This window comes from Kogia breviceps, chromosome 1 (assembly GCF_026419965.1).
Source record: "Kogia breviceps isolate mKogBre1 chromosome 1, mKogBre1 haplotype 1, whole genome shotgun sequence".
Lineage (NCBI taxonomy): Eukaryota > Metazoa > Chordata > Mammalia > Artiodactyla > Physeteridae > Kogia > Kogia breviceps.
In genome coordinates, this window is record NC_081310.1 from 118155870 (window position 1) to 118179910 (window position 24041).

General features: G+C 36.0%; 1 protein-coding gene across 2 annotated transcripts in view; it reads right to left on the bottom strand.

Moving 5' to 3' along the window:
• The window catches only part of PTPN22 (protein tyrosine phosphatase non-receptor type 22), a 58793-nt gene that overhangs the window by 13918 nt on the left and 20834 nt on the right, over nt 1-24041 (bottom strand). The window contains exons 11-16 of one of the 2 annotated variants that reach the window (XM_059060605.2): nt 23927-24013; nt 6965-7041; nt 6000-6817; nt 4032-4115; nt 3837-3883; nt 1871-1898 (exon numbers count right to left, since the gene is read on the bottom strand). In XM_059060605.2, coding sequence (XP_058916588.1) covers nt 1871-1898; nt 3837-3883; nt 4032-4115; nt 6000-6817; nt 6965-7041; nt 23927-24013 — 1141 coding nt within the window. Of the gene's footprint in view, nt 1-1870; nt 1899-3773; nt 3884-4031; nt 4116-5999; nt 6818-6964; nt 7042-23926; nt 24014-24041 lie in introns of both variants that reach the window. The other variant, XM_059060597.2, reaches the window with a different exon arrangement.

Here is a 24041-nt window from a genome sequence, read left to right on the forward strand (position 1 = left end):
GTCTTTTGAAAATGGGTATGTGGTTAAGTGCTAGAGTTTTATCTGTCTTTGGTCATTGGGCTTTTCACGTCTTAGGACTTACCTATAAAGCAAGTTCTCTTGTTTATTCCTTATATGCTGGGTAATATGCAAAAATTAAGTGCAATACTTATTTCCATCACCTAATACAATAACTGGCATATAGTAGGCATTTGATAAATATTTGATAACTACTCTGAAGTAGCTTATCACCTTCCTGTTTGATTTTAGGAAATATTATGAGACTATAACTTTCAGGTAACAATATCCTGCCAGATACCTTCCCAAAATACCATTTTCATCTTAATACTCCCCTGACAAAGAACCTACAATGCTTATTACTTACTGAATTAAATTTAAATTCTTCTGCCAAGCTTCGTGTGTGATAAAATACATATAACAAAATTTGCCGTTAATGACATTTAGTACATTCACAGTGATGTGCGATCATCACCACAATCTAGTTCCAAAATTTTAATCGTCCTGAAAAGAGACTCCACACTCATTTAGCAGTCTCTCCCCATTCCCTCCAGATTAGATTGGCAACCACAAATCTGCTTTCTCTATACATAGATTTGTCTGTTGTGGATATTTCATCTGCCTAGCTTTTAAGTCCTTCACAATTTTCCCACATTTTATCTATCCAAATTTATTTTCCATATTTCCCTATAATAGAACCTCTGTTGCGATTAAATTAACCTACTTACCATTTCTCTGTACCCATCATGCTTATTTTTACCTTTGAGTCACTGTTACTCTGGTCCCTGCTCCTGGAATTCCCTATTTTTTCCTCTATCCATATTCTTAAATTTCTTTCACCTACTCAAGCCTTTCCTAACCACTCCAGTGATACCTTTCTTTTTTCCAGATTCCTGGTGATAATAATCAGTGCCACATAGATTATCACTTCATGGTTCCAAGTGAGTGTTAATTTTGCCTACCCAATTTGAATACATATATAATCATTAAGCAGTGCCCTTTCTTAAATATCCCGCCTATTCTAACACTGTATAAGGCACACGGAACTTGCTTAGGAAATGTTCACTTAATAATTGCCTAATAAAAATTATAATAGGCAACATTTAATGAGAGCTTATTATTTGACAACCACTGTGCTAAAAGCTTTATATGCTTTATCTCACTAGATCCTCACAAAAATGCTCTTAGAAGGGGAGTTCTATTATCCTCATTTTATAAGTGAGAAAAATCGATAAAATATAATATAACCAAGGTCATAGATTTTTATAACTATTGGTAGGCTGGGGATTTGAATGAAAGTCTACCTGACACCAAAGCTCATGCTTTTTAATTTCTATGTTGTACTGCTTATTTACGTATTTGAACAATATGTTAATATGAATAAATGTGTTAAGGGCAACTACTACCTATTATAATGTATGTAAAGTATCTATCAGTGTTCAAAGGATTTTTGCTGTTGATGTTGTTATTCAATGTATAAAACAAGCAAGAAAGTACTAGAGAAGCAGTGGTAAGTTAAAGACCTAAGTGACCAGAAATAACTTTTTAGACTCACACTGTTAACAATGATAAAACCAGTAAAATGGAACTGCTGCAAAGTTTTAAGAGATTGTATCTAAAATAGTTTGGGTTTTTTGGTTTGTTTTTTAGGGCTATATATCAAGGAACAGAATTCTAAAATCCTGTCTTCCTTTTGCCCTTGACAAAACAAAACTACTAGCTTAGGAAAACCAGAAATAAATCAATAAATAGTGGAAGCTATTATGGAAAACATGCCATCTCCTGAGGTGAATTACTCTAAATTTAATGAGCCATTCTTGCAGTACAACTTCTTAGGGCTAAATGTCATCTAAAGCCAAAGTAAATTTTTTACCTGATTTGGGACTCTGGGGTTTTACACTCTGAAAAAGAAAGAAAGTCAAAGTGAAAGAAGAACATGTATACATATCTATAAACTCAAAGCAATAAATAGCATTTTAAAATTACATTTCATATACCAATAGAGATAGCTATGAAATGTTGACCCTATTCTTCCTAATTTATAAATGTGTTGAACTGTGAAGAATCATCCACTCCTACAGTGATTTGTATATGTCATGAATATTGGTCCTAAATTGATCCTTTTTATAGTTATTTCCTTCCTACTCAGGACATTTCCCTGAAAATTTATTTCCAGGTAAAGTTGTTGCCACTGAAATTACTTCATGACACTGAAAAAGTAGTGATTGTTCTTTACTCTGGGAGTTGTTAAGATAAAGACCATTAGCAATAATAGTAACAGTTACCAGCACATTAAAAGTGTAATTTAAGGGCTTCCCTGGTGGCGCGGTGGTTAAGAATCTGCCTATCAATGCAGAGGACATGGGTTCGAGCCCTTATCCAGGAAGATCCCACATGCCACGGAGCAACTAAGCCCATGTGGCACAACTACTGAGCCTGCGCTCTAGAGCTTGCGAGCCACAACTACTGAGCCCGCATGCCACAACTACTGAAGCCCGCGCGCCTAGAGCCCACGCCCTGCAACAAGAGAAGCCACCGCAATGAGAAGCCACCGCAATGAGAAGCCTGTGCACCACAACAAAGAGTAGCCTTCGCTTGCCGCACCTAGAGAAAGCCCGCACGCAGCAACAAAGACCCAACACAGCTAAAAATAAATTAATTAATTTAATTTTTAAAAAATTAAATTTTAAAAAAAGGCAGGGAATATTTGCCCACCAGCACTGCAATTGTAAGCATGTTTAAGTGTTTTAATTACTTTTCTGATCTCTGAAATTTTAAGATAGTTGGTTCATAGAATTATATACTAATGAATAACAGATTGTTGAAGGTATAGGTTTTTCTTCTAGAAGCAGGGAACATTATTCCAAAAGGTTTATCTTAAATAATATAGACATCTGTTATTTTTTTAAAAAAACTACTCTCTATGTTATCACAGCTAACAAGAAACAGCCTACCAAATGACTGCTATGAACAAGCAATCTACTTATGAAACAATTATTTTTGCCTTAACTGTCCTTCAAGAATAAAGTCAAATGTTTCTTCTTTCACTGTCTTCCTTGATCACTTCCAACCTGAAGGGATCTCTCACAGTTTCAAAGTTCTTATCCATATGGCACTGATTATATTTGCCTTGTTATAATAAATATAGACAAAAATAAAGACTTGTGTACACATGCTATAGCCCCACTACTGAACTATAAGTTTCTTAAGGGCAATAATTGTGTCTTATACATCTTTTTATCCCCCACATCCTCTAGCACATTGTCTTATAAATAGTATCCACTTAGGATTTACTAAGTTATAGGTGTTAAAAATAAAAGGAAGGGGCTTCCCTGGTGGCGCAGTGGTTAAGAATCCGCCTGCCAGTGCAGGAGACATGAGTTTGAGCCCTGGTCTGGGAAGATCCCACATGCTGCGGAGCAACTAAGCCCGTGCTCCACAACTACTGAGCCTGCGCTCTAGAGGCCTCAAGCCACAACTGCTGAGCCTGCATGCCACAACTACTGAGGCCCTTGTGCCTAGAGCCCACACTCTGCAACAAGAGAAGCCACTGCAATGAGAAGCCCATGCACCGCAAAGAAGAGTAGCCCCTGCTCACCGCAGCTAGAGAAAAGCCCGCGCGCAGCAACGAAGACCCAATGCGGCCAAAAACAAGTAAATAAATAAATAAACTTATGAAAAATATATATATATATAAGGAATAGGACTATAGTCCGTTGAATCCAAGTGAGTAGAGTCAGAAAAAAGTTATTGACCTTGCTTGGTCTAAGTCTTACCAAATCATCAAATTTCTTTGATTCAGATGTTCTACTACATTCTAATGATGTTCCAATTTTTACCTTCAAAGCTGAAGATGAAGATTTGGGAACATCCAGGGGGAATTCTCCTGTAAAAAAGGTAAATATGTTTCAATTTTAGTGCTGTAATTTTAGAGAGCAATTGTTACTCAGCAATAGCACACAGAATATTGAGAGGAGCTAAGAAGTAATATAGTTAATCCACACTTTATTTTACACTTACTGAACTGTACTCACCAGCTTCGTCTACCACAATAAAAGATTCAGGTGTCCGTTCAGGAAGTGGAGGGGGAATTTCATCATCTATTCTTGGAGAAGTTGCTATCCAAAATGTCCAAAATATAATCAAAATTTTAATTAGAAAAATCCAAAGAAAATTCTTATATTCTAATCTTGATACAAATTATGTCAAGCATCATTAATATATTTAAGCTGATATCTGTTCACTCAAGGAGAAAACAACATAAATTCTCTAACCCTAAATTGGAAACCCAGGAGGATTTTGATTCTTCTTCAAGATTTATTATTTCTTTTAAAAGCTCAAAGGTATTTTGATTAAGTCACTGAGTATCAGTTAACATAATGTAACATCTTATATTAATTTAGGAAGCTTTGGATTGTTTTCTCCATAACTCTTGCCTTTTGTTTTACATAGAATATACAGCATCATAAAGCACGTTGACACGCCAAAGATTCAATTACAGAGCAGGTAAAAATCACAAAGATTTTAGTATCTCTTCTTCATTCTTATAGAATTAAGAATATTGATATTTTTCCTGTTTACAAAAACATGGTATAACAAGGTTTTCTATATTTCTATAGAAGTATTCAGAATTTTTATAGAATTTAAATGCTATTATGAGAAACTGCCACCAGATGGCATACATGTCAATGTTGCTACAATCCTTGAAGATAAGGATTTGGTTCCTAATGTTGACACTCAGGGAAGTTTAAGGAACTATAGGTATCTAGAAAAATAAAATTTCTTTAAATCATAAAACAAAATCAAAGTATGTAATCCTGGGCTTCCCTGGTGGCGCAGTGGTTGAGAATCCGCCTGCCGATGCAGGGGATACGGGTTCGTGCCCCGGTCCGGGAAGATCCCACATGCCGCGGAGCGGCTGGGCCCGTGAGCCATGGCCGCTGGGCCTGCGCGTCCGGAGCCTGTGCCCCGCAACGGGAGAGGCCACAGCAGTGAGAGGCCCGCATACCACAAAAAAAAAAAAAAAAAGTATGTAATCCTTCCTTCTAACCAAAGAAGAAACTAGATCCAGATGATATATTTTTATAACAAAACTATGCATATACGTATCTATTGAGGAACTCTGTACAGTAAATAATGTCATAGAGAAAAAGCTTTCTCTACTTCCTACCTAGGTGGACCATTCTTTATAAACTTCTGATGACATATCTAAGAGAGTTAAACTTGCTTTAATGCTTCTTTCACAACATCTTCTTTCATATCAAACTATTATAATTATCTAAACAAATATTTACTTCTACTTTCAAACCACTCAGTAATATGAATTAATATGCAAAAATATAGAACTATAAGAGATAAATTGTGAAATTAAAGTCATATAAGATTAAAATATACAGAATACTGAACATGTATCCTCATCTATAAAGTTATTTTAAAAGGACAAGAAGAAATCAAGTCCTCCTCTTCCAACTCCTGCAGGAAGAGAATTCAATTCTTAGCAATCTGTTCAATTTAGTATAGACACATGATTCTCCAACAAAAATTCTGAGTGACCATGTGGTGCTGTTGATCAAATCTTTTCTGATGTTCTTTTGGAAGTTGCTTCTGCATGCTAAGGATAAATTGTGGACTTTTTTTTAAAACATCTTTACTGGAGTATAATTGCTTTACAATGTTGTGTTAGTTTCTGCTGTATAACAAAATTGTGGACATTTGATAGACACTTCTAGGAATGAGGACTGCTGTCTTTAGAAGCACGCCTGCTGGCATAGGTCCTGTACCAGATCTGACTGCCTCCACTATTGCTTGTTTCATGGAATATTACGTATTTGTTATTGCTATTTTCAACTTATCACATCATCAAAACACTCATGGAATTTATTTTTTTGAGGAGGAGAAAAAGGAGAAGGAAGCAGAGAAGGATGGGGGGGTAAGACAAAACCAAATCTTATAGAAACAAAGTCAAATCTAAAATGCTGTACAAACTTTAAAAAATAACTTACCTACTACTGCTGTCTCTTGGTTCAGTGGTGGGGGGAAATTGGTCAGAGGAGTCAGTGCTAAAGAATCACGTGAATTGTAATAAGGAAAGAGGGTTGTAGAAGATTTTGGCAGTGAAGAACAAGGTAAAACAGTTTCATCTTGCTTCTCAGGTAAATCAAGAGACATCTTAGAACCAGCACTACTTGGAGACAATGATGAAAAATAAGAATCTTCTACTAAAGACATGTAAGGAAGTACTTTAAAAGCACCAGAGCCATGCTGCTTTGCATTAGAGGCATTGCACAGTTGATGCTTAGAGTCATATGATGGTGAATAATTCAGTTCTGCTGAAGAAACATGCATCACTTTTTGAGCCTGCTCAAGACAAGAATTGTGTGGGTGAGATTCCAAATAAAAATTTTCCTTGACGTCCAACTCTTTGGTGTCTCTCTGTTGCATCAATTCAAAGGGAGTTGATTTGGTCCGCATTATTGGCCCCTTTAAATTAAAACATCTTCCTGCTGCACTTACAGGTTTAGAGTTAGGACATGCTCCAAATAAAATGGAGCTCAAGTCCAAACTTTGATGCTTCTGAAGAGGCTCCCCAGCTATTGGGAATACCTTTCTCTCCCATTTCATGGTTGTGTCAACTTTTTTGTTACAACCACAATTTAGCTCCAAAAACTCTAAAGAACTGCTCTGTTTAGAAGGGTGCATTACTAACCCTTCCTTTTCATTTATTTCAGAAATCTTGAGGTTAAAGGAAGAAGCTTCTTCACTTTTCACCCTTATCCTTCCTTTGTTCTGTTGGTTCATCACTTTTGCTTCTTTTATGATGCTGAAACAAAAAGAAAGTAATGATGACACCATATCCCAAAGAGGTCTCTTCTCATATCCTTTTCTCAGCATCACAATGAGATATAAGCATGAGATTTTCCTCCCAGACACAATTAGACAACATTTAGATGTGTAAAATTATACTCACCTTTTTGGTAAATTAGGAGAATAAGAATCTGCTTCTAGATTGGGATTTTGCTTAGAAACTGAATACTTTGCTTGAATCTTCAAAAAAAGTAAGAGATTGTTTTTTAGTGAAGCAATGGCCACGAGAGATTTTGGCATTCATAAGACTAAAAAGTTATTTTTCCAAAAATATAAAGATTTAAAATAATTCATGAAAGAGTCATATGAGTTTCCAAAATACTGAACCCAACAATAACTTGTTCACATACTGAAATCAAAAGGATCAAAATAAAGGATTAAATAGTGTTATAGAAATTAAGAAGGATTTGCTTATAGCATCATCTGTTCATATGTGGAAGTTCTAAAATGTTGTGTACTTAAAATATAACTTTATTCTCAAGAACACTTTACTTTCAGAACTTTCATCATCTCAACCTTTTATGTTATGTCCTCATACTTATCTTGTTCTACATTTTTCTTCCTTACTGTGCTCCAGCTATATTGGTTTTCTTGCCATTCCATAAGTATACCAAACTTGTTACCAATTCGAGGCTTTTACTGTTACTATTCCCTCTGATTGAAATACTTTTGCTCCAGATTTTGCATGGCTGGCTCTTCCTAAGTAACTATTCTCTACTTAAATGTCACCTACATAAGGAAACCTTCCCTGACCACTCAACCTAAAATCACACTTCCACCCACTTGCCCAAACACTCTCAATCGTTATTTTCTTCACAGGAATTATCACATTATGAAATTTGTTACTATGGCTCATGGAATCCAAGCTACCATCAATTGTACAATATATCCTGCCTTCGGGGATGTTTCCATATGTTTTTTTAAAAAGTCAGAAATTATAAGATTCCACCTGCAGCGGGTTTAATTGTGACTCTCAAAAAGATATGTTGAAATCTAATCCCTGAAACCTGTGAATGTGACCTTATTTGGAAATAGGGTCTTTGCAGATGTAGTTAAGATGAGGTCATATTGGATTAGGGTGGGGCCTAATGCAATGACTTGTGTCCTTACAAAAGAGAAAAGAGAGACTCAGAGACACACAGGGAGAATGTGGTGTGATGATGGAGGCAGAGACTGGACTGCAGTAATGTATCTGCAGCCAAAGAACAACAAGGATTGCTGGAAAAACCAAAAAATAGCGATAGGAAAGGAAGATTCTTCCCCTAGATCTATGAGAGAGAGCATGGCCTTGCTGACACCTTAATTTTAGACTTTGTGACTCCAGAACTGTAAGAAAATTAATTTGTTGTTTTAAGCCCTCCTTGGTTTGTGGTACTTGTTACAGCAAGCCTAGTAAACTGATACAGAGACTTTAATACTCCACGTTCAATAATGAATAGAAAAATCAGATCAACAAGGAGACACATGACAGACATGAACAATCATGTAAACAAATAAGAACTAACAAACACTCTACCCAACAAAACATACATTCTTCTCAAACATATATGGAACATTCTTCAGGATAGACCAGATGTTAGGCCACAAAACAAGCTTTAATAAATTTTAAAAGAGAGAAGTCATACAAAGTATCTTTTTCAATCATAATGGATTGAAACTAGAAATCAACAGAAGGAAACCTGGAAAATTCACAAGTATGTGTAAATTAAATACTCTTAAACAACCAATGGGTCAAAGGAGAAATCACAATAGAAATTAGAGAATACTTAGAAATGAATGAAAATACATCATACCAAAATGTATGGAATATAGTGAAAGCAGTGCTTAGAGGTAAATTTACAGCTGTGAATGCCTGGAAGAAAGATTTCAAATTAATTACCTAACTTTATACCTTAAGGAATTAGAATAAGAACAAACTAAACCCAAGGCTGGCAGAAGGAAGGAAATATTAAAAGATTAGAGCAGAGATAAATGAAATAGAGAAAACAATGGAGAAAACCAACAAAACCAAAATTTGATCCTTTGAAAAGATCTGTAAAATTCACAAACCTTTAGCTAGAGACTGACTAAGAGAAAATGAGAAGACTGAAATTGCTAAAATCTCAAATTACAGAAATAAAAGTGGGGACATTACTACTAATTTCACAGAAACAAAAAGTATAAGATAATAATATGAATAATTGTATGCCAACAAATTGTATAACCTGGATTAAATGGACAAATTCCTAAAAACATATGATCAACCAAAACTGACTCAGAAAGAAATGGAAAATCTGAATAGACCTACAACTAGTAAGTAGGCTGAATCAGTAATCAAATATTTTCCCAACAAAGAAAAGTCCAGGACCAGATGGCTTAATTGGTGAATTGTACCAAACATTTAAGGAAGAATAAACACCAATCCTGCACAAACTCTTCCTAAAACTTGAATGACACTCCTAAATCATTCAGTGAGGACAGTAATTCCCTGTTGCCAAAGCTAGACAAAGATGCTACAGGCAAAAGAAAACCACAGACCAATATTCTTTATGAATATTGATGCAAAAGTCCTCAATAAAATACTAGCAAACTGAGTTCAGCATAGTAAAAGGATTACACACCATGACCAAGTGAGATTTATTTCCAGAGTGCAAGGATGGTTCAACATTCAAAAATTAATCACTGTAATATATCATATTAATAGAATTAAGGAGAAGAAACCCACATGATCATATCGATTGATGCAGAAAAAAATTTGACAAATTCATGATAAAAATACTTAATAAACTGGGAATATAAGGGAACTTCCTCAACATGATAAAGGCCATATATGAAAAACCCACATCTAATATCATACTCAAAGCTAAAGGACTGAAAGCTTTCCCCCAAGATCAGGCATAAGACAAGGATGCCAATTTTTGCCATTTTTATTCAACATAATACCAGAAGTTCTAGCCAGAGCAGTGAGGTAAGAAAACAAACAAACAAACAAATAAAGGCATCAAAATGGGGAAGGAGGAAGTAAAGTTATCTTCATTTGCAGATGACATAATTTTATATGTTGAAAGATTCCACACATACCCACAAAAAAAAAATGCTAGAGCTAATAAACCAATTCAGCAAAATTGCAGAATATATAATCAACACACAAAAACCAGTTGCACTACTATACTGTTTATTATTGTTTATTAGCAATAAAAATTCTGAAAAAGAAATTTGGAAAGCAATTCTAATATATATATGTATCAAAAATATACATACTAAGGAATAAACTTAACCAAGGAAGTGAAAGACTTATATACTGAAAACTACAAACCATTGCTGACAAATAAAATAAATGGAGAGACATTCAATGTTCATGAAGTGGAGGACATTATATTGTTACGATAACATTACCCACAGTGATCTACAGATTTAATGCAATCCCTATAAAAATTCCAAAGGTGCTTCCACAGAAATAGAAAACCTCATCTTAAAATTCATGCAGAGAGAGACCTTCAAGATGGTGGAGAAGTAAGATGTGGAGATCACCTTCCTCCCCACAAATACATCAGAAATACATCTACATGTGGAACAACTCCTACAGAACACCTACTGAACACTGTCAGAAGACCTCAGACTTCCCAAAAGGCACCCTCAGGCAACTTTGTGCAGAGGCGGGGCCAAATCCAAAGCTGAACCCCAAGAGCTGTGCAAACAAAGAGGAGAAAGGGAAATTCCTCCCAGCAGCATCAGGAGCAGTGGATTAAATCTGCACAATCAACCTGATGTACCCTGCATCTCTGGAATACCTGAATAAACAACAAATCATCCCAAAATGGAGGACCAGTGGACTTTGGGAGCAATGTAGACCTGAGGTTTCCTTTCTGTATCTAATTTGTTTCTGGTTTTATGTTTATCTTAGTTTAGTATTTAGAGTTTATTCATTAGTAGATTTGTTAATTGATTTGGTTACTCTCTTCCTCCTTTATATATATATATGTATATATTTTTTCCATTTTCTCTTTTTGTGAGTGTGTATGCTACTTTGTGTGATTTTCTCTGTATAGCTTTGCTTGTACCATTTGTCCTAGGGTTCTGTCTGTCTGTTTTTGTTTTTTTTAGTATAGTTTTTAGTGCTTGTTATCATTAATGGATTTGTTTTTTGGTTTGGTTACTCTCTTCTTTCTTTCTTTCTTTTTTCTTCATTTTTTATTACTTTTAAATTTATTTATATTTTTAATATTTATTTTTTATTTTAATAGCTTTTATTTTTTTCTTTCTTTCTTTCCTTTTTTTTTTTTTCCCTCCCTTTTCTTCTGAGCCATGTGGCTGACAGGGTCTTGGTGCTCTGGCTGGGTGTCAGGCCTGTGCCTCTGAGGTGAGAGAGCCGAATTCAGGACATTGGTCCACCAGAGACCTCCTGGCTCCAAGTAATATCAAACAGCTAAAGCTCTCCCAGAGATCTCCATCTCAACGCTAAGTCCCAGCTCCACTCAACGACCAGCAAGCTACAGTGCTGGACACCCTATGGCAAACAACTAGCAAGACAGGGACAAAACTGCACCCACTAGCAGAGAGGCTGCTTAAAATCATAATAAGGTCACAGACACCCCAAAACACACCATCAAACGTGGTCCTGCCCACTTGAAAGACAAGATCCAGACTCATCACCAGAACACAGGCACCAGTCCCCTCCATCAGGAAGCTTACACACCCAGTGAACCAACATTAGCCAATGCAGGCAGACACCAAAAACAACAGGAACTATGAACCTGCAGTCTGCAAAAAGGAGACCCCAAACACAGTAAGTTAAGCAAAATGAGAAGACAGAAAACACACAGCAGATGAAGGAGCAAGGTAAAAACCCACCAGACCAGGGCTTCCCTGGTGGTGCAGTGGTTGAGAGTCCGCCTGCCGATGCAGGGGACATGGGTTCTTGCCCCGGTCTGGGAGTATCCCACGTGCTGCGGAGCGGCTGGGCCCATGAGCCACGGCTGTTGAGTCTGCGTATCCAGAGCCTGTGCTCCTCAACAGGAGAGGCCACAACAGTGAGAGGCCCACATACACCAAAAAAAAAAAAAAAACAACAACCCAACCCACCAGACCAAACAAATGAAGAGGAAATAGGCAGTCTACCTGAAAAAGAATTCAGAGTAATGATAGTAAAGATGATTCAAAATCTTGGAAATAGAATGGAGGAAATACAAGAAATGTTTAACAAGGAGAACTAGAAGAACTAAAGAGCAAACAAACAATGATGAATGGCACAATAAATGAAATAAAAAATTCTCTAGAAGGAATCAATAGCAGAATAACTAATGCAGAAGAACGGATAAGTGACTTGGAAGATAAAATAGTGGAAATAACTACTGCAGAGCAGAATAAAGAAAAAAGAATGAAAAGAATTGAGGACAGTCTTAGAGACCCCTGGGAAAACATTAGATGCACCAACATTCTAATTATAGGGGTCCAGAAGAAGAGAAAAAGAAAGGGACTGAGAAAATATTTGAAGGACTATAGTTGAAAACTTCCCTAATATGGGAAAAGAAATAGTCATTCAAGTGCAGGAAGCACAGAGAGTCCCATACAGGATAAATCCAAGGAGGAACACACCAAGACACATATTAATCAAACTATCAAATATTAAATACAAAGAAAAACTATTAAAAGCAGCAAGGGAAAGACAACAAATAACATACAAGGGAATCCCCATAAGGTTAACAGCTGATCTTTCAGCAGAAACTCTGCAAGCCAGAAGGGAGTGGCAGGATATATTTAAAGTGATGAAAGGGAAAAACTTACAACCAAGATTACTCTACCCAGGGTCTCATTCAGATTAGACGGAGAAACTAAAACCTTTACAGACAAGCAAAAGCTAAGAGAATTCAGCTCCACCAAACCAGCTTTACAACAAATGCTAAAGGAACTTCTCTAAGCAGGAAACACAAGAGAAGGAACAGACCTACAATAACAAATCCCAAACAATCAAGAAAATGGTAATAGGAACATACATATCAATAACTACCTTAAATGTAAAAGGATTAAATGCTCCAACCAAAAGACATAGACTGGCTGAATGGATATAAAAACAAGACCCTTATATAAGCTGTCTGCAAGAGACCCACTTCACACCTAGGGACATACACAGACTGAAAGTAAGGGGATGGAAAAAGATATTCCATGCAAATGAAAATCAAAAGAAAGCTGGAGTAGCAATTATTATATCAGACAAAATAGACTGTAAACACTATTACAAGAGAAAAAGAAGGATACTACATAATGAAGGATACTACATAATGATCAAGGGATCAATACAAGAAAAAGATATGACAATTATAAATATTTATGCACCCAACATAAGAAAACCTCAATATATAAAGCAAATGCTAACAGCCATAAAAGGGGAAATTGACAGTAACACAATCATAGTAGGGGACTTTAACACCCCAATTTCATCAATGGACAGATCATCCAAAATGAAAACAAATAAGGAAACACAAGCTTTAAATGATACATTAAACAAGATGGACTTAATTGATATTTATAGGACATTGCATTCAAAAACAACAGAATAGGGCTTCCCTGGTGGCGCAGTGGTTGAGAATCCGCCTGCCGATGCAGGGGTCACGGGTTCGTGCCCTGGTCCGGGAAGATCCCACATGCCGCGGAGCAACTAAGCCCGTGAGCCATGGCCGCTAGGCCTGCGCGTCCGGAGCCTGTGCTCCGCAACGGGAGAGGCCACAGCAGTGAGAGGCCCGCATACGGCAAAAAAAAAAAAAAAAAAAAAAAAAAAAACAGAATACACTTTCTTCTAAAGCACTCATGGAACATCCTCCAGGATAGATCATATCGTGGGTCACAAATCAAGCCTTGGTAAATTTAAGAAAATTGAAATTGTATCAAGTATTTTTTCTGACCACAACACTATGAGACTAGATATCAATTACAGAAAAAATACAAACACATGGAGGCTAAACAATACACTACTTAATAACCAAGAGATCACTGTTCTCCACTATGAAGAACAGTATGGATGTTCCTTAAAAATCTAAAACTAGAACTACCATACAACCCAGCAATCCCACTACTGAGCATATACCCTGAGAAAACCATAATTCAAGAAGAGTGATGTACCACAATGTTCTTTGCAGCTCTATTTACAATACATTTATCTGTCCATTGACAGATAAATGGATAAAGAAGATGTGGCACATATATACAATGGAATATTACTCTGCCATAAAAAAGAAATGAAATTGAGTTATTTGTAGTGAGGTGGATGGACCTAGAGACTGTCATACAGAGTGAAGTCAGAAAGAGAAAAACAAATACCATATGCTAACACATATATATGGAATCTAAAAAAAAAGTTTCTGAAGAACCTAGGGGCAGGACAGGAATAAAGATGCAGATGTAGAGAATGCACTTGAGGACACAGGGAATGGGAAGGGTAAGCTGGGATGAAGTGAGATAGTGGCATGGACTTATATATACTACCAAATGTAAAATAGATAACTAGTGGGAAGTAGCCTCATAGCACAGGGAGATCATGTTGGTGCTTTGTGACCACCTAGAGGGGTGGGAGAGGGATGGTGGGAGGGAGACACAAAAGGGAGGAGATATGGGATATATGTATATGTATAGCTGGTTCACTTTGTTATAAAGCAGAAACTAACACACCATTGTAAAGCAATTATACTCCAATAAAGAAGTTAAAAAAAATTCATGCAGAATCTCAAGGGACTCTGAATAGCCAAAACAATCTTGAAAAGAAGAGCAAAGTTGTAGGACTCATAACAAAGATGCAGTAATAAAACAGTATGGTACTGACACTGGACAGCTACATAGACTAATGGAATAAAATAGAGAGCCTAACAATAAACTCACACTTATGAGTAATTGGTTTTTGATGGGGCTGCCAAGAGCATTCAATGGAGAAAAGACAGTCTTTCCAACAAATAGTGCTGGGAAAACTGGGCATCTACATGCAAAAGGATGAAGTTGGACTCTTGCAGTAAATACAAAGATTAACTCAAAATGGATCAAACACTTAAACATAAGAGCTAAAACTAAAACTCTTAGAAGAAAACATGGAAAGCTTCATGACATTGGATTTGACAATGATTTCTTGGATATGACACCAAAGGCACTATCAACAAAATGAAAAATAGACAGGACTTCCCTAGTCATGCAATGGTTAAGAATCTGCCTGCCAATGGAGGGGACATGGATTTGAGCCCTGGTCCAAGAAGATCCCACATGCCACGGAGCAACTAAGCCAGTGTGCCACAACTACTGGGCCTGCACTCTAGAGCCCGCAAGCCACATATACTGAGCCCACATGCAACAACTACTGAAACCCATGTGCCTAGAGCCCCTGCTCCACAACAAGAGAATCCACTGCATTGAGAAGCCCACACACCGCACCTAAGAGTAGCCTCCGCTCGCTGCAACTAGAGAAAGCCCACATGCAGCAATAAAGACCCAATGCAGCCATAAATAAATAAATAAATTTATTTAAAATAAATAAATAAATAAAAATAAAAAATAAACAAATTGGATTTTATGAAAACTAAAAACTTATGCATCAAAGTGCACAATCAACAGAGTAAAAGGGCAACACACAGAAAGGGAGACAATATTTTCAAATCACATATATGATAAGGGATTAATAGCCAGAATATATAGAGAACTGCTAAAACTCAACAATGACCAACTCAAAAATGGGCAGAAGACACAAAAACAGACATATGGATCAATGGAAAAGAATAGAGAGCCCAGAAATAAACCCACACACCTTCAGTCAATTAATCTTCAACAAAGGAGGCAAGAATATACTATGGAGAAAAGACAGTCTCTTCAACAGGTGGTGTTGGGAAAGTTGGACAGCTGCATGTAAAACAATAAAGTTAAAACACACCCTCACACCATACACAAAAATAAACTCAAAATGGCTTAAAGACTTAAATATAAGACATGACACCATAAAACTCCTGGAAAAGAACATAGGCAAGACATTCTCTGACATAAATCACACCAATTTTTTTCTTAGGTCATTCTCCCAAGGCAATAGAAATCAAAGCAAAAAATAAACACATGGGACCTAATCAAACTTACAAGCTTTTGCACAGCAAAGGAAGCCAGAAACAAACAAAAAGACAACCTAGGGACTGGGAGAAGATACTTGCAAATGAAGTAATCAACAAGGGCTTAATTTCCAAAATATACAATCTGCTCATACAACTCAATAACAAAAAAACCAAACAACCCAATCAAAAAATGGGCAGAAGACCTAAGTTGACATTTCTCCAAAGAAGATATACAGATGGCCAATAGGCAGATGAAAAGATGCTCATCATCACTAATTATTAGAGAAATACAAATCAAAACTATAATGAGGTACCACCTCACACCAGTCCAAATGACCATCATTAAAAAGTCTACAAATAACAAATACTGGAGAGGGTGTGGAGAAAAGGGAACCCTCCTATACTGTTGGTGGGGATGTAAATTGATGAAGTCACTATGAAAAACAGTCCTCAGAAAACTAAAAATAGAGTTGCCATACAATCCAGCAATCCTACTCCTGAGCATATATCTAGACAAAAGTACAATTCAAAAAGATTTTTTTTTTAAAAAAAAGGAAAGAAAGAAAAGAAAATTTCTTTCAACAAATAAACAACAAAAAAGAAAAGATACATGCGCCCCTATGTTCATAGCAGCACAGTTTGTAATAGCCAAGACATGGAAGCAGCCTAAATGCCCATGAATAAATGAATGGATAAAGAAGATGTAGTATATATATATATATATATATATATATATATATATACAATGGAATACTACCCAGCCATAAAAAAGAATGAAATAATGCCATTTGCAGCAACATGGATGAACCTAGAGATTATCATTATAAGTGAACTAAGAAAGAGAAAGACAAATACCATATGATATCACTTATCCATGAAATAGAAACAGACTCACAGACATAGAGAACAGGATTGTGGTTGCCATGGGGGAGGAGAGGTAGAAGAGGAATAGATTGGAAGTTTGGATGGAAGGATGGCTATTAAGATATGCAAACCATATATAGAATGGATAAACAACAAGGTCCTACTGTATAGCACAGGGAACTAATTCAATATCCTGTAATAAACCATAATGGAAAAGAATATGAAAAAGAATATATACATATACATATATATGTATAACTGAATCACTTTGCTGTACAGCAGAAACTAACACAACATTGTAAATCAACTATACTTCAATAAAACAATTTTTTTTTAAATGGGCAAAAGACTTGAATAGACATTTTTCCAAAGATGATATACTAATGGCCAATGAGCACATGCAAAGATGCTTAACATCGCTAACCAGGAAAATGTAAACCAGAACCACAATGAGATACTACTTTACACACATTAGAGTGGCTATTATCTAAAAAACAAATAAACAAAAGCAAGAACTAACAAGTACTGGTGAGGTACCTAGAGTAGTCAAATTCATAGGGAGAGAAAGCAGAATGGAGGTTGCTAAGGGCTGGGCTTAGGGAGGAACGGGAAGTTAGTGTTTAATGGGTATAAAGTTTCAGTTTTGCAAGATGAAAGGAGTTCTGGAAATGGATGGTGGTGATGGTTGCACAATAATATGAATGTACATATCACTGAACTATACACCTAAAATTGGTTAAGGTAGTAAATTTTATGTATATTTTACCACAAAGAAAACCTAGAGAAACAAAGAGCAAAGGACTTGGATAGATATTTGTCCAAAGAAGATGTACAAAAGGCCAGTAAGCACATGAAAAGCTGTGCAACATCACTAATCATTAGGGAAATGAAAATCAAGGCTGTAAATACTACTTCACACTCGTTAGGATGGCTATTACCTTAAAAACCAAAAACAAAAAAACAAACAAAAAAACAGAAAATACCCAGCTTTAGCAAGAAGGTGGAGGAATTGGATGTGCAATGCTGGTGGGGATGTAAAATTTTGCAGCCACTGTGAAAAACAGTGTGGCAGTACCTTAAAAAAATTAAACATAGAATTACTGCATGATCCAGCAATTCTGCTTCTGGGTATATACCCAAAATAATTTAAAATAGGGACTTGAACAAATTTGTACACCAATTTTTATAAGAGCATTATTCACAATAGCCAAAAGGTGGAAACAACCCAAGTGTCCATCAACAGATGAATGGATAAGTAAAATGTGGTATTACACACAATGGAATATTATAAAGCCATAAAAAGGAATGAAATTCTGATATATGTTACAAAATGGATGAACTTTGAAACTTTATGTTACATGAAATAAGCCAGACAAAAAGAGTAAATATATGACTACACTTATATCATTTACCTAGAATAGGCAAATTCATAGAGACAGAAAGTAGAATAGAAACTATTAGGGGTTCGGGTACAGGGGATGGAGAGTTTCTGTTTAGAATGATGAAAAATTTCTACAAATAAACAGTAAAGATGTTCACACACATTGTGAAGGTACTAAATGCCACTAATATTTAAAAATGGTTAAAATGGTAATTTTTTCCATAGTGGTAAAAATACTGTAGTTTTACCACAATAAAAAATATGAATGGGGCTTCCCTGGTGGCGCAGTGGTTGAGAGTCCGCCTGCCGATGCAGGGGACGTGGGTTCGTGCCCCGGTCCAGGAAGATCCCACATGCCGCGGAGCGGCTGGGCCCGTGAGCCATGGCCACTGAGCCTGCGCGTCCGGAGCCTGTGCTCCGCAACGGGAGAGGCCACAGCAGGGAGAGGCCCGCATACCAAAAAAAAAAAAAAAAAAAAATATGAATGGAGAATTGTCTCATCCTCATCTATTTTCTGGTAAAGATTGTATAAAATTGGTGTTAATTCTTTCTTAAAGATTTGGTGTAATTCTCAAGTGAAACTATGTGAGCCTGGATATTTCATTTTGGGAAATTTTTAAATTATGAATTCAGTTTTCTTTATCATTATGAGGCTATTCAAATTATTTCATGTTGAGTGAGCTGTGGTAGTTTGTGTTTTTTGAGGAAGTAATACATTATTTTAGCTAAGTTGTCATATGTGTATGTGTTGAGTTGTTCACACTATATCCTTTATTATCCTTTTGATACCTGTCAAGTCTGTAGAAATAGCCCCTTTTGCATTCCTGATATTGGTAATTTTTATTTTTCCCCTTTTTTCCTTTATCATTCTTCCTAGAAGTTTGTCAATTTTGTTGACCTTTTCAAGGAACCAGATCTTTGGTTCACTGATTTTTCTCTTTTGTTTTCCTGTTTTCAATTTCATTGATTTATACACTTTACTATTTCCTTCCTTCTGTTTCTCTTGGGTTTATTTCACTCTTTTTTTTTTTCCTAGATTCATAAAGTGGGAGCTCAGATTATTGATTTGAGACATTTACTGTTTTCTAATGTATGCATGTAGGTGGCTATAAACTTCCCTCCCAGCACTACTGGAGCTCTGTCCGACAAATTTCAATATGTGGTATTCTCATTTTTATTCAGTTCAATGTGTTTTTTAGAAATTTCCTTTGAAACTTCCTTTCTGACTCAATGAATTATTTAGAAGAGTCTGGTGTAGTTTCCAAGTGCTTGGATCTTTTCTTGTTATCTTTTGCTATTGACTTCTAGTTTGATTCCATAGTAGTCAGAGAATACATTCTATATGATATCAGTTCTTTATATTTTTGAGATTGTTTAATGTCCCAGGATATGATCCATCTTGGTATATGTTCAATCAGCACTTGAAAATAATGTATATCCTTGTATTGTTGGGTGGAGCATCCTATAAATATCAATTTGATCCTGTTAGTCAATGATGTTATTAAGTTCTCATATATTCTTGCTGACTTTCTGTTGAGTTTTCTATCAGTTCTTGAGAGAGGGGTTTTGAAGTCTCCAACTATAACTGTGGGGTTTTCTATTGCTCTTTTTAGTTCTATCAGTTTTTGCTTCACATATCTTGCAGCTCTGTTTGGTTCATACACACTTAGGATTGCTACATCTTATTGGGGGATTGACCCTTTTATCATTATACAATGTCCCTCCCTAACTGTGATAATTTTCTTTATTCTGAAGTCTATCTGGTATTAATATAGCTACTTCTGCTTTCCTTTTATTAATGTTTACAGGATATATCTTTTTTCCAATCCTTTATTTTAAACCAACCTATATATTTCAAGTGTGTTTCTTATAGACAGCATATAGTTGGGTCATGTTTTCAATACACTCTGCCAATCTGTTAATTGGTGTATTTGTACCATTTACATTTAATTTAATTATTAATATGGTAGGGCTTAAGTCTCCAACTTTATATTTTGTTTTCAGTTTTTTCTCTCTGTTTCTCATTTCTTTTTCCTGCCTTTATCTCTTTCCTGCATCTTTGGAATTTCATTTTGATTTACCTATAGTGTTTTTTAAGATATATCTTTGTACAGTTTTTGTAGGGGTGGCTCTAGATATTATATTATATATTCATGACTTATCAAAGCCTATAGGTGCTATCATTTTACTAGTTCAATACAGAGGTGTTACCTCCCTTTACATGCCTAACCCTTCCTTTTTTTTACAGTATAATTGTCTCAAATATTTCCTCTAATACATATAGAACCACATCAGTGTTATAATTTTTGCTTCAATCATTAAGCAGTTTAGAAAACTCAAAAGGAGAAGGAAAACCTATTATATTTACCCATGTTGCTTACCATGTTCTTCCTTTTGTCATTATTTCCTTTCTATTTAGAAAACTTCCTCTGCCTTTTTTTTTTTTTTTTTTTTAGGGTAGGTCTACTGTCAACAAATTCCCTTAGTTTTTCTTCATCTGAGACTGTCTTGATTTCCCCTTTATTCCTAAAGGATATTTTCTTTACTGGGTATTGGATTCTGTTGACAGCTTTTTTGCTTCAGCACTTGTAAAATACTGTGCCACTTCCTTCCGGCCTCCATGGTTTCTGATGACAAATTCACTTTCATTCTAATTGTTTTTCCCCTAGAGTTAAGATCATTTTTCTTTGGCTGCTTCCTAGAATTTTTGTATTTAGTTTTCAGAAGTTTAATTATGATGATTCTTTCAGTACTTTTTTAGACACATCTTTTTTCTCCTTTCCTTCTTGGACGTCGATGACACTAATGCTAGGGGTTTTGTTATAGTCACTTAGTTTCCTGAGGCTCTGTCTACTTTTTATTTTTATTTGATTTTATTTTTTAGTCTATTTTATTTCTGTTGTTCAGATTGGGCAATTTCTATTGTTCTTTCAGTTCATTAATTCTTTCCTTGTACCCTGTATTCTGCTGTTGAGCCCATCTACTGAGCTATTTTGTTTCCATTACTGTTATTTTTCAACTCTAAAATTTCCTTTTGTTTCTTCTTTATATCTTCTGTTTCTTTGGCAGGTCTTTATCTTTCTTTGCTGAGCCTTTCTGTTGTTTTAAGCATGCTTGTAATTGTTTACTGAAGCATTTTAATCATGGCTACTTTAGAATCTTTGTCAGATAATATTACACCTCTGTCATCTCAGTGTTGTCATCTATTGACTGTCTTTTACTCATTTGGTTTACAATCCTCCTGGTTCTTGGTATGACAAGTGATTTTCACATGAAACCTAGATATTTTTGTATTGCTATAAGTCTCTGGATCTTAGTTAAACCTTCCCTTTTAGCTTCTCCTTTTAAAAATCCATTCTGACAGGGGAAAGAGGAAGGAGGGGGTGCTGCCTCATTAGTGCCTTGCTATTGCCAAGTGGATTCAACCTCCACCAGTTTCCTCACAGTCTCTGTTGACACCTGAAGGGAGACACCTTGGGAGAGGCTCTCCATGTGGTCTCTACTGACACTGTGGTCGGGGTGGCCTCATTACTGCTGGACGATGGTGAAAGACCTGACTCTCCACTAGGCCTCTTCTGACACTTCATCAGTGGAGCGCCATGGGGGCACCAGGTTACTGCCAGGTGGAAAGTCAAGCTCCCCACATGGTCTCTACTGACACTGCAGGGAAACCTCATTGCAGGCCAGTGGGGATGAAATTCCTAGCTCTATACTTGACCATCTCTCTCTCTTTTTTTTTTTAACGTATATATGTATTTCTTTATGAGAATGCTCACAAGAATGACGCATTAGCACTGTCCTTCTGATGTGACAGAGAATACATATATCTGACCCACTGACCTTCTCTTTTTCACAGTCTTTGTGAGGGTGGGAATCTAGGTTCTCCACTTCTTTGCTGGCATAGGTGGGGTTGGGGGCCATTTTTTTCTTTGGTGTTGACTGAAGTATAGTAATTATTATCTAAAAATTTTCTGGCTTGCTGGGCTGTCCCTTTCCTGGTCCTTTGGCTAGAGAGAGCAGGATTTTGTTGGGGGGTTTTTGTCTGCACTGTTGGCGTTTCCAAGTTGTTGGTTTCTTCGGTTCCAAATCCATGATATATGAGGAAAAAGAAAACCCAAGGAACTCACCATCATGTCATTCCTCAGGTCTCAAGGTCCCTCATGGTCTGTCTTCTCTCCATCTTTTAGAGTCTTCTTATATTTGTTTTATATATATTGTCCAGGGTTTCTAGTTGTATTTAGTAGAAGGAATAGGGGAAAGTATGTCTACTCGATCTTCCCAGAAACAGAAGTCCTCCTTGGCTGGTGTTAATCAATTCCCCCTGTGGGAGGTTGAACCAAGTTCCTATGTTCCCATTTATTGACTAAGGGCACACTCCAAACAACTCAACTGCCTGGAGCCATGGCACTACTACTGGGCTAAATCTGAGTATTGACATTTCCTGGAACCTAAATAAAATATTAACCCATGTACTCCAGCAGCACATTATATTTTGTTCAAGAAGGTTTTATTCTAAGGGCAAGGATGGCTTGATATTAACAAATCCAAGGATATGACTGTTTCAATATGTCAAAGGAGAAAATCCATGTGATCATTCTATAAATGCAAAGATATGCAGTTGACAGAATTCAACATTCCTTCCAAAAAAAATTCTTAATAAAATAGAAGTCAATGAATACTTTCTTAAACAATTAAAAGATATATCTCCAATCAAATCAGCATCACACTTAGTAGTGAAACATGAGAATCTCTCCCATTAAAATTAGGTCATGCATGTCACCTCTATTATTTAAACTTGTTCTGGGAGTACTAGCCAATGAAGCAGGCATGAACAGGATATAAGTAACAATGTCTGGCAACTATATTCTTCTTTCCATCTACTTCCCCTACATTGTTTCTCAGGAGTTGACATTAACTATAGGATTGCTTAGTTCATTCCCTAACCTCAACAGTTTTTTGGTTTTCTTTCACTCCTTGTGCTTCATCATTCAAATGATAGGAGTTATGATATTAGGGTTATGTCTTATATACTTTGTATTCCTAATGTTGTAAAAACAGTAGGTCCTCAGTGAATATTTGCAGGTTCATAATACAAAAATGTGATATTAAAAATTAAATTAATTTGTATATGTTACATACACCCTGGAAGGTAAACCAATAATTTTGTCTTATTCAGGTTTGCTCAGAATCTAATACTTTGTGATTACACAGTAAATATTTGACATCAATTTTTGTGATGAGATCAAAATAACATATCTAGAATGCTCAATATTTTTAAATTAGAATTTGATCAAATCATAATTGTTTTTATACCTAACATTTTCAGCTAAGAATCCTTTAGCTATTCTAAAATATTCTCAAAATTTGATGATAATATGCAATCAAAATGAGGCTAGAGTAACCTGAAAAATCACATCAGTACTCAACTATAATTTCACTTTGTAATTGTCACTCTCACTTCTAAATTGCTACACAGCTGTTTAAAACATGGAAACAGAATATATGCTTACCCTTTCACCCACTCCTATTATTTCTAAATTTAGCTGAAAGTGGTATGCAATAGGTTAACCAAGAGATAAATTTTCTAAGTTAAAGTACTTCAATTAAATTGTCCTCCACAGGAGATTTATAGTGCAGCCCCATGCATACCTGACACTCCAATTTAGTTGTGATGATAAAGTATAAGTTGTCCTGCAACTAATCTGAAATCCCTTGCCCAAAATCAAACATGAAAAAAATTGTTTTACAAAATATCAAATTTAAAATGTACCTCTGTTCCAGAGTGTTTATCCCTGATAACATCCATCTGTCTCTTAAATAGTTCTAATACAGCATTGTAGACCAGTTCATACTGTTCCTGAAGAGCATTGCAAACCAGAACAAAC